Here is a 14,847-nt window from a genome sequence, read left to right as displayed (position 1 = left end):
ATGTGAAACCAAAATTTGTAGTCCTGTTTGGCGCCATATAATCTATACTGTGTTGGTGCGCCGAAAAAACCCAAATAAATAAATAAATTGTTAACCATTAGCAAGCTGGACACGATAGATTCTGCCTTTGCAACCAGTGTAGATCATGATCAGCCTGTACATCCGTACAGTCTGATCATGATCTGCACTGTTCGTTATTCAGTCAGTATCTTTTTTGGTAAGCACCCCTTTTAACAGTCAATGGTACTGTCCAAACTGAAAGATGGACAATTTCATTATAGAAATTAAGCAGGTTAAGGGTTAATCATATACACATCCATACAAGCACTGCTATGGGATTGTGGTTTGTGGAGGCTGCCTTCTTGGCTTCCTTCCTATTCTACATTTATCCTTGATTTTTCCTTAAGCCTTACCCTGCTCAATTTCTATAATGAACTCGTCCATCTTTCAATTTGAACAGTACCATTAACTGTTAAAAGGGGTGCATACCAAAAAGATACTGACTGAACGGCGAAGAGTGCAAATCATGATCAGACTTCACGGATGTGCAGGCTGATCATGATCTACACTGGTCGCAAAGGCAGAATCAATCGTGTACAGCATGGTAAGTATTTACATACCAAATGCACTACTTTATTAGAAAATAAAACAAAAACTTGAACATTCAGCATTCCAGTTATAAAATGTGTCTGATTTTACATTTTATTTATCGACGTCTTACTAGTCTTAATTAACGAATTACTCTCCTATAGCTAACTCACCTTTCAGGAACATGCAGGCATCAATCACTTTATTTTTCACGTCTACAGCCATTGTGATAGCCATCTTTATGCTATAAGAAATTCAAATAAATGTTTCCCTGGTTCATTAAATAATAAGTAAAGAAAGTAAAGGTACATATCGCCATGTTTGCCACATGTACGGGGATAGTGGTGTCGTACTCCTGGGTCAAAATGGAGGAGTAGAAAAGTAAAATCTTCTTAATATACATGTATATCAAGCTAAAATGAATTGGCGATTAAATCCGCCGCACACGTGAAGAAGGCTTTCCAATAAATCACTTTTAGAATGGTTCCACATTCATATATATTTATTGTCTTGGAAGGTAATTAAACTTTTGAATCATTTTTGTGAATACATTCTATATATAAACTTGTAATGTTGAATAAGAGTGCGCATATCTTCTGCAAATAAAAACCAGAATAAAAAAGCATTGTAAGCCATAACGTTATGTGTAATTTCATATACACTGCGGTGCCTTTCCTGTTTAACCTGCAGTATTATACATAAGCAACTTACTTCGATATTCCCCTTGACATTGATGTAATTGCCTGCATGGGATTGTTTAGTAGCTGTGCAAGGGAGCTTACTATAAGGTTAAATGCATCAACAATTTTCTTCGAAATGTATGGTAGCCCCATTGTTACAGCGTCCACTATATCCTGTAATACAATATTAATTTATAACTATTTTTATAAACATAGGTTTGTATTTATATATCTTAATCTATGTACCGGGCTCATGGCTTATGTAAAATGAACGAAGTGTTTTTAGTTTCCAAATACACCAACGTATAACATCTCTTAACAGTCATACGATTCGTATCATACACACACCTCTAATACCAAATGGTCGTAGCATGTTAAAAATTCTAAAGAAAATGACTAATGAAAGCTGTTGACATACTGGAAACTTTGTTTTAGATTTAGCGGATTTTTTTCAACAGTATTTTAGTCAAGTAATAGTGGGAAGTTAACCTAACCTGTCTTCCCTGATTCTGTACAAGTACTTTCCTGTTCTCCGCAAGTAAGTAACTACCAACCTCACAAAATGAATCAGAGGCGGAGAACTAAATGAATTTTGACAAATACGCCTCGCCCTGGAATTGAACACAAGACCCCACCATACATAGATCAGCGATCTAACTTTATTGAACTAAGCGATCGAGCTTTTACATTTGGAAAGGTGAAACTGAGTTGAAAACGCTTTTAGGCTTTAAACATTTTACTACTCACATTGTAGAATTTCAAAACGTCCTGTTTGACACCATCTACGAAATTACGGACGTTTTGAATGATGATCTTGATTTCTTCGAGGATGGTGGAGCCCGCAATGCTAAATATTTCCTGGACAAACTCCCATAGCCTTTTTGCAACATCGCCTAGTATAGTGGGTAGATTCTTCACCGTTTGTACGATAGTGTTCACGATATCCGTAAGACTTCGCCCTGAATCGAGTTTTTGTCATAAATTATACGATGTATTTAACTTACAAAGCTGTTACCTCATTTTGATTATGTACTTAATTGTCCACTGATAACTAGCTTTCACCGTTTTTTTGTTTTATTTTCACCAGAACTGAATCAAGATTTGTACTTAACAACCCAAAACTTTTGCCATTATATTTTTTTTTCATCTCAGTCATAAAATAGATTGATTATACACTATTTACTCGATAACAACAGTATTGAAAAAAAAGTTTGAATACGATGTAAATTGATCACGCCTTCATGTATCGAAATGATTCTTATATGCGTATTCAACAAAAACTAATCTATCCTCATGTAGGTATTCAACATTGCTTTTAAAGTATCAATGATTCGCTGCAGAGTGCAAGGGAGATAATCGAAAAAAAATAAAGGATGTACCATGCTTAATTACATTGGATATCTTCATCTGAAACATGACTTATCAATTTTCAGTGAAATGGTTATGTAAGTTCGACAGTGAATTGCAGTATCACTCTATATTTAAGACTGCAGATACAATGATATCCTACTGAACACAATGTCACAATTATGAATAGATTTTATAGTACATCACAGAATGGATTACTAACTGTATTGTTATTTAGATCTGAAGTATTATGCATATCGAGGGCTGAGCGCGATTCTATTGTATCTTGTTCTTTATTTATATACAGTTACAATAGTTTCGCGCTCAGCCCACGATATGTGTTTACTCGTGTCTTCCCCTCAATAACAATTCCAATGATGTGATCGTAAAAACCAAAATGGAAGATAAAGATTACATTTCGTACACCATTTCTGAGACTACGACCAGATTCAGAAATAAAATAAACTGGTGCTATTTCTTGGAAATTTTGAGTAAAGGGTCGATCATATATTAATGTCATTCAGAGTAGTTAACATGACACGTGAAGATGCCTTTACCCTTAAACAACATGATGATGTCCCGGAAAGCTTTCACAGCATCTGTTATAGGTGTAACTATTTTGGCAACAATTTTGTCGTAGATATGCACCAAGTCTGACAGGCTGTTTATTCCGAAGTCCTGAAAATAATTGTTAGCAAATTAGTCGAAATAGTTTAAGATAATTTTTATTTAATATATGTTTCAATAAACAGAATTAATGTTAAGCGATGTATGGTAGAAGACAAGTTAGTCGACGAGGGTATGTGCGCTGCTGATGTGCATTTTGAGTGTATGATATATGCAATGAATACTTTGGACTTGCGTAATTTTAAGCAAATACAATGTATGAAACAAAAATTTATGTAAAATTGTAAAATATGGATTAAATTGTGTCGCATAATGTAAAAAAAATTAAACAGATATTACCTTTAAAACATTAAGATCATATGCAATACGGCCTTTGAAGCAGACATATGCCTTGACAATATCTACTTGAAAGTTGATCATTCCAACATGGGCTTCTGCATACGCCCCATCGTAAACATCTACCATAAAATGACCGCTTAGCAGTGCTATAAATAAAACAACGTGCATGTATATTACAAAAAATATCCGAAAAGCAGTGCTAATAAATATTTACAGCAAATTATCCTCCTGAAATAAATCAAACCAAATGCTGAAATGCGTTATTGTTAATGTTTTGTGTAGCGTATACATTAACATTATACCTGAGAGGGACAGTCATCATCTTTTTTGTTGGGTTTAATGTCACATCGAATCAAATATAGGTCATATGGTGACTTTCGAACCATTGATGGTGGAGGAAGACCCAAGGTGCCCCGCCGTGTATTATTTCATCACGGGCGTTCACTTTGGTAGAATCATTCACATTGAATTCATTGACCTTTAATAAGCCAGCTGGATGGCTTCCTCATATAAAGAATTCAACGTCCCAAGCAAAGCTCGAACAGACATCGGTAAGGGGCAGGTGGTTCGAAGTCAGCGACCTTAACACATCGGCCACGGAGACCTCGCACTCATTAAATAGATACATACTATTATCTTAAACAGATTTGTGTTTGTGATATGTCATGCCATACCTAGTTTCAGGTCTAGGATATTACGTATATGAAGACCAAAACTGGCTCCAATATTTTCTGTTCCGATTGTTTTATCCCATTCTATTCCAGGAGGCTTGATAAGCACTTGGATGCCCTGCTCCAAAGTCTGCAGCAAGCTTCTTCGTACACGGGAAACAATAGGGTAACTGTAATTCTTGCTGCAATGGGTGTTAAATGCATTGAAATACATACAAGATATGAATGTATGAACATTGTTTCACTCAATGACGAACCTTTAATTACAATAATATATAAAACAGTTTGAACAGTTTGCCAGTGGTTTGTAAAGTGTTCGCTTTTATAACATTTATTGTTGTGTTTAATGTCACAGCGACACAATTTTAGGCCTTATTGCAACTATTCAGCTTATTGACGGCACAGCAAGTTCCATAGGTCTTTATCAGGACCTTCTTTTAGGCCGGGCTGGTACATGGATAGATCAAATGACCTTCCATAAACTGCATGATGGAAACATAATATTGCAAAATGGTGAATCAAATTTAAAGTAACATTGACAAGGTATAATACGTTGTAAAACGATATCTACTTCATAATAAATTTCTTTTTAATATCACCAGGCTAATGATTTTGCCATAGGCAATTAAATATAAAGACTAATATCTCCATTACCTTAAAACTACGTTTTCATGCTCCACTGTAAAATTGTCACTTTTTGGGTGCTTCTTGAGAACACTTGTTGCTGTTTTCCTTACAATATCATCACCATCATGCACCGCACTTGTCAAAAGAGCATGCGCACTCTGCAAACATATTTCAAGACACGAGTCTAGTTTATTTCATATTGCAACACTTTGTTTTTTTATTCTAGAGACAGAAAATATGCTATCATTTATATTGCAAAGAAGCAGAACTGAGACAGACTGTTGCAAAGTATATTCAGAAATGACATATTCATTCACAAAAAAAAAAACACTTAGATCACATGAAAACGAAAAATGAATTGTTACAAATGATTACGATAAAAATATGGGGTTAATTTTGTTTACGTGGTTACAAGTTTTGTATAGTTAGATCATTCCGCCAACATTTGGGTCTATAACTAACATGGCATGGTTCTATTTACATCTAAATCATTTCTAAATTTTCTACTTACCTCGTTACAAGAGAAGTGCCTCAGACTGTGTATAGCTGCTCTACGCCATGCAGTGACACCAACATTTGGTTCCATATAGGACTTGATGTGCTTTAATGATCTCTGCTTTCCAGCGTTACCAAGACTCTGTATAAGTACCATTTTGGTTTCGATGTGCTTCCGGGCTGGCATATCATGCTGAATGATTGATCTTCTCTCCCGCGGTTTCACGATATTCATTGATCTTGCTGTTGTTTAAAAGCAACAATCATATAGTTTTAAATAACAAGTGGTTGCAAAGCAATATAACAATATCAAACAAATAGTAAATAGATGAAATCTAATTTTACCATATTACCCCGCATTTCTGAAATATATACACTATTGCAATCGTAAGGATATTATAAATCATTGTAACTCTTGAAATAGTGAAGATAATTACTTCAAATTTTCAGACTATAATAGGGTTTCTTATGGAACGGCCCATATATATTGACATAATAGGAAGTCACACTAAAATAAATCATGGTTTGTCGAATACAACTCTTGAACACTTCTCTTTCCTTACAGTAAATCATATATCATTGCATTACCAAATATGTCAGCAAAAACTAGTATACAAAACGGTTTACTTTCATTGTGATGGTCCAGCCAAGTTTCAAGTTTCTCAACAATTCTGTCAGACTCTGTTACGTTCTTATCATGTAGAGATTTAGCCATGGCTCCCAGTGACAGACATGCTCTTTTTCTCGTCTTTGTCAGGGTTGGGGTTTCTGATAGCAAATAATAAGACTAAGGTTATACTTAATAATACATTTGCGTGTATCTTATTAAAGATAATGCTTTAAAAAATGTAGGAAGTAAAGAATTATGTATAACTAAGAATATTGTTAAATACGAAGACATAATATATTTTGTTCATTTTAGTGATTGGATTAAAATGCCCTCTTGGCATGAGAATATCATTTTTATTACCTCCTGGTTTGGCATCTTCATCCAAGCAAAGGTGTTCAATATGCTGTACTATTTCCTGTAATAAGAATTAAAACATGAGTTTGTAATAACTTGCTCCATCTTACTTGACTGAGTTATTATCGGAGCAAGCACCAAAACGTAGTTTAAGGTCTTCAGACTCTGTTACCGGTTGTTACGAGGTACCATTTAACAAACGTAAAACATTTGTAAAACAGAAGTTTTCAAACTGTAGGGCCGAAACTATGGAACAAACTACCAGTAGAAGTGAGAAATTCTGATTCGGTAGACACTTTTAAGAAAAAGCTCAAAACACTGTTTTTAAAAGCTTTGAATCATGGTTCTGATTATTTCTCTGTTGGTGGACTGAATATGGTAGAGACGCTGTGTATACTCTACTATGTAGTGTGATCGACGTATGCTTTATATGCCATGTTGTAATTTGCACTGTACAGTAATTTTGTCAAATATGTCGTGTTTCATTGTTTGATTCCATTATGTATATAGTTTATCATGATTTTTCTTTTTCAATTTAATGTACAACGCCAGTGAAAATACTATTTGTAAAATTAGGCGTTTAATCAAATAAAGCAGTTTCAGTTTCAGTTTAATAACAGTTGTTATGATATTGATTATAAGTTTATAACGCTATTCTTTAGGTCACGCTTTACTGTCAATCAAGAGGTCCGGGGTTCGAATCCCGGGTCAGGCACTGGGAATTTCTGAGATGCTCTAGAGTGTCTCTCACTTAACTAAAATACCATTACCAGATACCAGTACTGGTTCTTCCCAGGAAATACGGCTTCGCGTATCGGTGCTATACACGAGGCACGTTAGAGAACCAGATTGTCCAGAGAGCTAAGCTTAGTTAGGCGGACAGCCCTGTATCTTAAGGACCTCTCTCTCTCCCTTTCTCTCTCTCTTTCTCTCATTCCATTGTCTTTTAATGTTGTATTATATTCTTTTGAGGTAATGCCTTTTAATGTTGTATTCTATTCTTTTGAGGGAGTGTCTAAAATTTGCATTTTATTCGTTTCAGGCAATGTCTTAACTTTGTATTTTATTGGTTTTGTGCAATGTTTACACGGTGTATTCTATTCCTTTAAGGTAATATCTGAATGTTGTATTCTATTGGTTTAACGTTGTATTCAATTTGCTAAAGGCAATGTCTAAACGTTGTATTCAATTCCTTTTACTAGGCAATGCCTAAACTTTCGTAATATTCTATTCTTTTCAAGCAATGTCTAAACGTATCATATTCGTTTTGTGCAATGTATAAACGAGGTTTCTCTTCGTTTGATGCAATGTCCAAAGGTTTTATACTTTAAGTTTAAACAATATATGAATATTCTTAACCGTTTCGACAAAGAAGAGTGTTCACCGCATCAAACTTACAAGTTCTGGTGTAGGTATGGCAATAGCGTGGAACAATTGAAAGAATCAGCATCAAACTTACCAGTTCTGGTGTAGGTATGTCAATAGCGTGGAACAATTGAAAGAATCAGCATCAAACTTACCAGTTCTGGTGTAGGTATGTCAATAGCGTGGAACAATTGAAAGAATCAGCATCAAACTTACCAGTTCTGGTGTAGGTATGGCAATAGCGTGGAACAAGCATCTTCTTAAGTCGTCTTCAGTAACATTGGGACTTCTCATAACTAAATCAAGTACTAACAGCTGAGCTTCTGCACTTCCTTCGCGCGCTATAATATCTATGAATAGATTTCTTTCATCGTTGCATAAGACATCGTTCCCTTCGCATTGACGTGTCAGGACGTCGTTGCCTAATTGCAGAAAGTCTTCTTTTTTCAGTGAATATATTAGCTGTCTTAGGTTATGTACACATTCAGTCCTGTTTCTGTCATCTGAAAAGAATAACTAACTTTTTACAAACAGTTTTTTATCCACTGGTGTCCATTGTGCCATTTTATTTGTATATATTGATCAACGGTCTGATTTCTTATTCAAACTTCTGTGGCAGTTGAATAGTGCAAATAAACTCACATTTGAAACGATTAACCAATAATATATATAGTATGATAATTATTAGAATTAAATCAACTGGAGCAAAAAACCAATGATCATCGCTAGGCGACACATTCAACTACGCTTCTATATACAAACGTCGCGCAAATATTGCTGAAATACACGATCTTCGTTGATGTTCTATGTATACTTTCAAGTCTCAACAGTTCCAGTACTTACATTTGTTTTGTATGGAATGTACACAGGCCAGATAACGATATATTTCTTTCTCAACTTTTTTGAGTGACACTTTCTCTCGGGGTTTCTGTTGAATTGAAAATAAGTGTGATTTAGACTGGTTCTGAGTAAATATCATTTGTATAGAGCCAGACCTCGTAAATAAGTTGAACTTCTTTTAAAACAACTTCTTCATTTTTTGGTAATTTTGAGCGCGACAAACGGTTTGCACAACAAAACTATATAAACCGTGTAAGAAAACCACAAGGAAATGAAATCATCGAGCGGTTTAATATAACTTTCTTCAATGAATATATTCTGTTAAGGGTAATTTGAACATTAAGAAAACCATTAAATACCTGTTATATTGTCATGTTAAAAATATGTTCTGACATATATCTTTTTTTCAGATGTTACTTTATCATTTTTTATGTTGCATGATACACTTCAAAAGCTACAACATGCGCATTATATATAATATCACAGTACACAAACCTCTCTCACAGTCAGTGTATCCTTTTGCATGTTCGAAAGGCTGTGTGTTGTCCACTCATTATGCTTCCTATTAAAAACATGTAAAAAGGAATAAATTGATTGAAATATTCATGATGAAGAGACTCAGAGTTATGTTGCTGTGCATGGCTGCGTCACATTCCTCAAATTGATATTGTAATGGATTTTATGAAAAGTCACAACAACAGTTTTTAAGTTTCGTGTTACGACAGTAAAAGTTCCCTCGTATTTAGACTCAGTATTGTTAACCGCCTCGGTAGCCTAGTGGTAGAGCGTCCGCTTCGAGCGCGGGAGGTCTGGGTTCGATCCCCGGCCGCGTCATAAACGTAAAAAGACGTAAAAAATGGTACTAGTAGCTTCCTCGCTTGGCGCTCAGCATTAAGAGGATAGTGCTAGGACTGGTCAGCCCGGTGTCAGTATAATGTGACTGGGTGGGGTATCATGCCACGTGTCTACAGCGTGATATTCCAGTGAGGCAGCACTATAAAGTTGGGCATTGTACTTACTGCTACAAGTAGACACCGTCGTTTATATGACTGAAAAATTGTTGAAAAAGACGTGAAACCCGAACACATACAAACACATACATATATAATACAGTTCCGCTAAAACCGGTGCTAGGTGACAGGAGTGTGTTGCGCAATTTATCAGTTACCTTTTATTGAAAGTGTGTGTGTGTATGTGTGTGTGTGCGTGTGTATGTGTGTATGTGTGTGTGTGTGTGTGTGTTCGCGTTTAACTTTATAGCGCTGCCTCACTGGAATATCACGTCGTGACATGATACCCCACCCAGTCACATTATACTGACACCAGGCTGACCAGTCCTAGAACTATCGTCTTAGTGCTGAGCGCCAAGCGAGGAAGCTACTAGTACCATTTTTTACGTCTTTGGAATGACGCGGCCAGGGATCAAACCCATGTACTCGAAGCGGACGCTCTACCACTAGGCTACCGATGCGGTTTTTATGGAAAAGACTCAGTCTCTTCATTTAAAGTATAGGGATCGTAGGCCAAAGGGTCTTTTCATATATCGATCGGTAACCGATCGGCAACCATTTTCAGTTTCAATGTGACCATTGGAACCTTGTCGTTTTACACACTGACTCCAAAATCAATAGGGACTATGCCTTGATCATCGGTAAGCATCACATTAAGTGGTCATGTTATCCATCGTTCTCTACATATTTATTGGAAACCAAATGAGCCGTGCCATGGGAAAAACAACATAGTGGCTTTGCGACCAGCATGGATCCAGACCAGCCTGCGCATCCGCGCAGTCTGGTCAGGATCCATGCTGTTCGCTAACAGTTTCTCTAATAGCAATAGGCTTTGAAAGCGAACAACATGGATCCTGACCAGACTGCGCAGATGCGCAGGCTGGTCTGGATCCATGCTGGTCGTAAAGCCACTATGTTGGTTTTTTCATGACACGGCTAAAATATTCTACAGACTGACGGACCTACCGAAAGAAAAACAATATACCAATTTCCTTCTTCGAGGCGGAACATAAAATGAGTGTTGCAAATTTCACAAGTACCTCTTAAGCTTGCGTTGTCCATTTGTTATTTGATTAAATATAAATCTTAAAATATAATAAAACCACGCCGACTCGAAATATACAATGATCTAAATATGACAATGAGTATTGACAAGAGTTTATGGATACTTTACATGATATATAATATTTGTATAGGCTGATGAAGGAAATAAGTAAAGACCTTTTAGATGTCATTTTCACTTTACTTCTTGATATAGAACCAATCTTCGGAAATTCTGTAAATAAACAAAATAAATTTATTGCAGTAGATTAGTGTTTGTTGTCTTGCTATAGACAATAAATCGTCCCGATACCGATATATGGCAGTGTTAAAACACGTTTTTTCCCTTTCTACTGAAAACCCCCCAAACATTTTTAATCTGCCAATAATATACTTAGATAAGGGTTATAGTGTAAACTATCAAGTACGCTTTTCAATTTGAAGGAAATAGATTAAACTATTTACTTAACCATGATAAATAAAGAGAGATTAGCAGCTGCTCGCGGACACTTGTAAAAAAACGCAGTGACACAGATTCGTAATCTATATCTTTTAAAGACTACTGCATAATGTATTTGCTTCAAAAATAAAGCTAGACATAAGTTTGAACTTATTCATAGATATGAAAATTGGTATATCGAACGCATGGCGTTCATATATATTTAACCTTTAGCCTGCTTGCGGCAAGTGATTCTGCCTTTGCAACCAGTACAGACCAAGATCAACCTGCACATCCGTGCAGGCTGATCATGGTCTGCACTGTTCGCTATTCAGTCAGTAAATTTTCATTGAACACCCCTTCGAATAATAAATGGTAATGTCCAGATTGAATGACGAACCAGTCCGTTTTGGAAATTTAGCGGGCTAAAGGTTAAATTGTTATGTTCCTTTCATACTAGTTCAGCTGAAAAGGTATAACGTGTACAGTAAAACATCATTTGGGCCGTGCCATGGGAAAACCAACATAGTGGGTATGCGACCAGCATGGATCCAGACCAGCCTGCGCATCCGCGCAGTCTGGTCAGGCTCCATGCTGTTCGCTTTTAAAGCCTATTGGAATTGGAGAAACTATTAGCGAACAGCATGGATCCTGACCAGACTGCGCGGATGCGCAGGCTGGTCTGGATCCATGCTGGTCGCAAACCCACTATGTTGGTTTTCTCATGGCACGGCTCATTTGTACAATAATGCTATTACTTATATCCATAATTACCTCCAGACTGTTCATCTTCTATTTCCTGAAACCCATCCATTGATTTTCTGCAACAAAAACAGGACCAAGAACAAATTTTAGATATTTCTTTTTGTTTTTGTCAAGTTTAGACATTATCTTGTCCATATAAAATCAACATATCAGCATGATTTTATTTACAAAACTGAGTATATGTCTAATGCAGATTCAAAAGGAAGCAAATTCTTAGTTTTATGTGAAACCTATTGACTACATCATTGTCAGGAATTTTGATATAACATTGTCGTATTGTCGTGGGTATTTGCCCAGTAGCCACAAGACTTTCTAGAACACACCGAAGACATTGGTAGTTTTATTATTCAATTTATATCATTTACGGACATTCAAAAAAAAAAAAAAACAAAACATTTCACATAAAAAAATTATCGACAAATCCATGCTGTTCTAAAATAGGCCTTATCAATCACTTTTGTAAGGTATTCAATCATATACCTCTTGTAAATAGATATCACAATCAATACAACTGTCTGAAAAAATAAGACTAAAGTACAATCACTTCCTTGTTTACGACTTTAAACTTAATTATTAAGTAAATAAGAAAATGACAAGCTATGATACATCGCTGAGGTAAGTTAAACAATTACCTGGAGACTTTAGACGGGGTATGCCGCAGAGTTATGTTATCTACGGAATCAACGTACACCGGCGTGCCTTTCAGGTCAAGTTGTATTGTCTAAAATATATGATGCGCACTAGACTTCAACCGAATCATACACAAATAGTACGAAATTTATCAAAGTCATTGTAATTTAAGTAAAGGAGAAAAGCCGAAAACTGTCCATTATGTGAAAGAATGGACAAATCGAGGCGCAACGCGCCGAGATTGTCCATTCTTTCACATAATGGATAGTTTGAGGCTTTTCTCTGACTTAAAACACGGTCCTCACGAAAAAATCAAGATTGTCGTGATATTATATAATGTCTCTAATATTGTCCTCTTTGAGGCAAAGACAAATCATTGATTTGTGTCTCTGTGCTAAATAAAAATACCAAGTCAAATGGAATTTAAATTAGATTGCATATAAATGTTTATTGCAATTAAAAGTTTTTAAATACTAATGATATTCAGTGCTGATTCTTAGGAAAGTTTCGAACATATCTCGTTTTGTCATATTTATGAATGATTTGAAGTGCCTTTACAAAAAGTAAAATTAAACTTGGCCTTATTATGTATGTATTAATAGTTGCCCATGCTTTGTTCGTGCTAAGTTTGCAGTTTTATATAAATCAAGTAATTTAATAAATGACGGGTCCAGGTGAAGACATTCTAAAATGTATGTATATGTATTTTATATCGTTATTAGAAAACAATCGTTCTTATCTCGTAATTACGAGATATTCTCGTATCTCATGAGATCTTTACTCGTTATGACTCATATGTCGTTAATATTTCGTTGTTACAATAAATAGCACCGTTATTGCAAGACAATTGTACTCAAGTTCAATGTAGATCATTACGGCCAAATTTTCTGGTAATACCGAAATGTGCAGTAAAACTTTAGGGAAATTGACGTTGTAAAAAAGTCTTTGTAGTAGAAAAGTGAAATTGTACATTTCTGGGTAGGACTGCAACAAATGTCAGTTATGTTACAAATTTAACCAATTTTACATGAACACTGCATGAGAAAGATATGTCTGCAGCATTTGAAAAAGAAAGGAAAATTATGTGTTTTAGCTCGACTATTCAAAGAATAGGTGGAGCTATTGGACTCCAGTTTGTTTAATTCTGCCCACTGTTTTCTTGTTTAGGGCACAACCATTATTTTATCTGGGGACTATACGCCACTTTTCATGGATTTGCACTCTGTGAATCATTGAGGTTCCATGTGCACCGTCGTATGAATACATCTGCGAATGTCTAAATTACATTCTGGTACTTATAACATGTGTAAATGTAGAGTTCTGCTCAACCCGGGGCTAGAGGGCGTGGACGGTAGCTTGCACTTCCACTACCGTCCATGAACAGGCTCAATCAGACCGAGCCTGCAACATTTGCGGTTATGTCGTGTTAGGCGACCTGTGGTTTTCCACTTTTTTATTTCATCCCTGTGCCGATGTCCGCGTCGGCGTCCCGATTTGGTTAATTTTTGTATGTAAGCTGGTATCTCGGTAACCACTTGTGGGATTGGATTGAAACTTCACACACTTATTTACTGTGATAAATTGACTTACACTGCACAGGTTCCATAACTCTGTTTCGTATAATTTTTTATTAAGGTTTTATATGTAAGCTGGTATTTCAGTACCTACTAATGGAAAATGGATTGAAACGTCACGCACTTGTTCACTGCGATGATCTGACATGCATTACTCATGTTCCATAACTCTGCTTTGCATTTTTACAAAAGTATGCCATTTTTTCGACTAAACAGTTGTTGGTTAATTTTTTTGTATGCAAGCTGATATCTCAGTACCCACTAATGGGAATGGATTGAAACCTGCACATTTGTCCATTGTCATGAGCTGATATACTTTGTACTGGTTCAATAACCCTTTTTGCAATCTTACGAAAGTATGCCCCCTTTTCGACTTAAATATTCATTCAGTTGACAAGGCTGTTGAATAGTCGAGCGTTGCTTTACTCCGACAGCTCTTGTTTTTACATAACGTTGCCTATTTTATCTATTTTTGACTGAAAATGCCATACCAGGTGTATATCTGCGATACATTTCTATTGCGATTTAGGAGTACACAAAGAGAACATTATTACTTTCTAACGGTTGAAGATTTAAACTAACATTCTGTAATTACTTTTGGCACACTGTTTGATTTTCATTTGACTGATAATTTGTGGGGCGATTTAGGTTAAAGTCATACGTTCCTCTTCAGGTTTTTTTTATTGCAGTTACAAGTTCTGTAAAACGTTGTAGTTTAAATTTCGAAACTTTCGAATTTCTTAGGTTAATGTACTCACACTTCTCAACGCACATGGTTGTTACTATACCTGTCCATTATTAACCTGTACCTGTCCATTCTTAAAGTATCCATTATTTTAAGAATG

General features: G+C 35.8%; 1 protein-coding gene across 3 annotated transcripts in view; it reads right to left on the bottom strand.

The window, feature by feature from the left end:
* The window catches only part of LOC123547213 (uncharacterized), a 60,125-nt gene that overhangs the window by 26,544 nt on the left and 18,734 nt on the right, over nt 1-14,847 (bottom strand). The window contains exons 7-22 of one of the 3 annotated variants that reach the window (XM_053551482.1): nt 12,431-12,519; nt 11,808-11,854; nt 10,775-10,829; nt 9,039-9,105; nt 8,547-8,631; nt 7,920-8,206; nt 6,345-6,399; nt 6,002-6,142; nt 5,391-5,617; nt 4,907-5,037; nt 4,256-4,434; nt 3,582-3,727; nt 3,173-3,293; nt 2,016-2,227; nt 1,300-1,442; nt 762-832 (exon numbers count right to left, since the gene is read on the bottom strand). In XM_053551482.1, coding sequence (XP_053407457.1) covers nt 762-832; nt 1,300-1,442; nt 2,016-2,227; nt 3,173-3,293; nt 3,582-3,727; nt 4,256-4,434; nt 4,907-5,037; nt 5,391-5,617; nt 6,002-6,142; nt 6,345-6,399; nt 7,920-8,206; nt 8,547-8,631; nt 9,039-9,105; nt 10,775-10,829; nt 11,808-11,854; nt 12,431-12,519 — 2,056 coding nt within the window. Of the gene's footprint in view, nt 1-761; nt 833-1,299; nt 1,443-2,015; nt 2,228-3,172; nt 3,294-3,581; nt 3,728-4,255; nt 4,435-4,906; nt 5,038-5,390; nt 5,618-6,001; nt 6,143-6,344; nt 6,400-7,736; nt 7,767-7,797; nt 7,811-7,919; nt 8,207-8,546; nt 8,632-9,038; nt 9,106-10,774; nt 10,830-11,807; nt 11,855-12,430; nt 12,520-14,847 lie in introns of those variants that run through there. The other 2 variants (XM_053551484.1, XM_053551483.1) reach the window with 2 other exon arrangements.

Source organism: Mercenaria mercenaria, chromosome 9 (genome assembly GCF_021730395.1).
Source record: "Mercenaria mercenaria strain notata chromosome 9, MADL_Memer_1, whole genome shotgun sequence".
NCBI lineage: Eukaryota > Metazoa > Mollusca > Bivalvia > Venerida > Veneridae > Mercenaria > Mercenaria mercenaria.
Note: the sequence above shows the minus strand (reverse complement) of the source record. Positions and strands in the feature narration are given on the sequence as shown.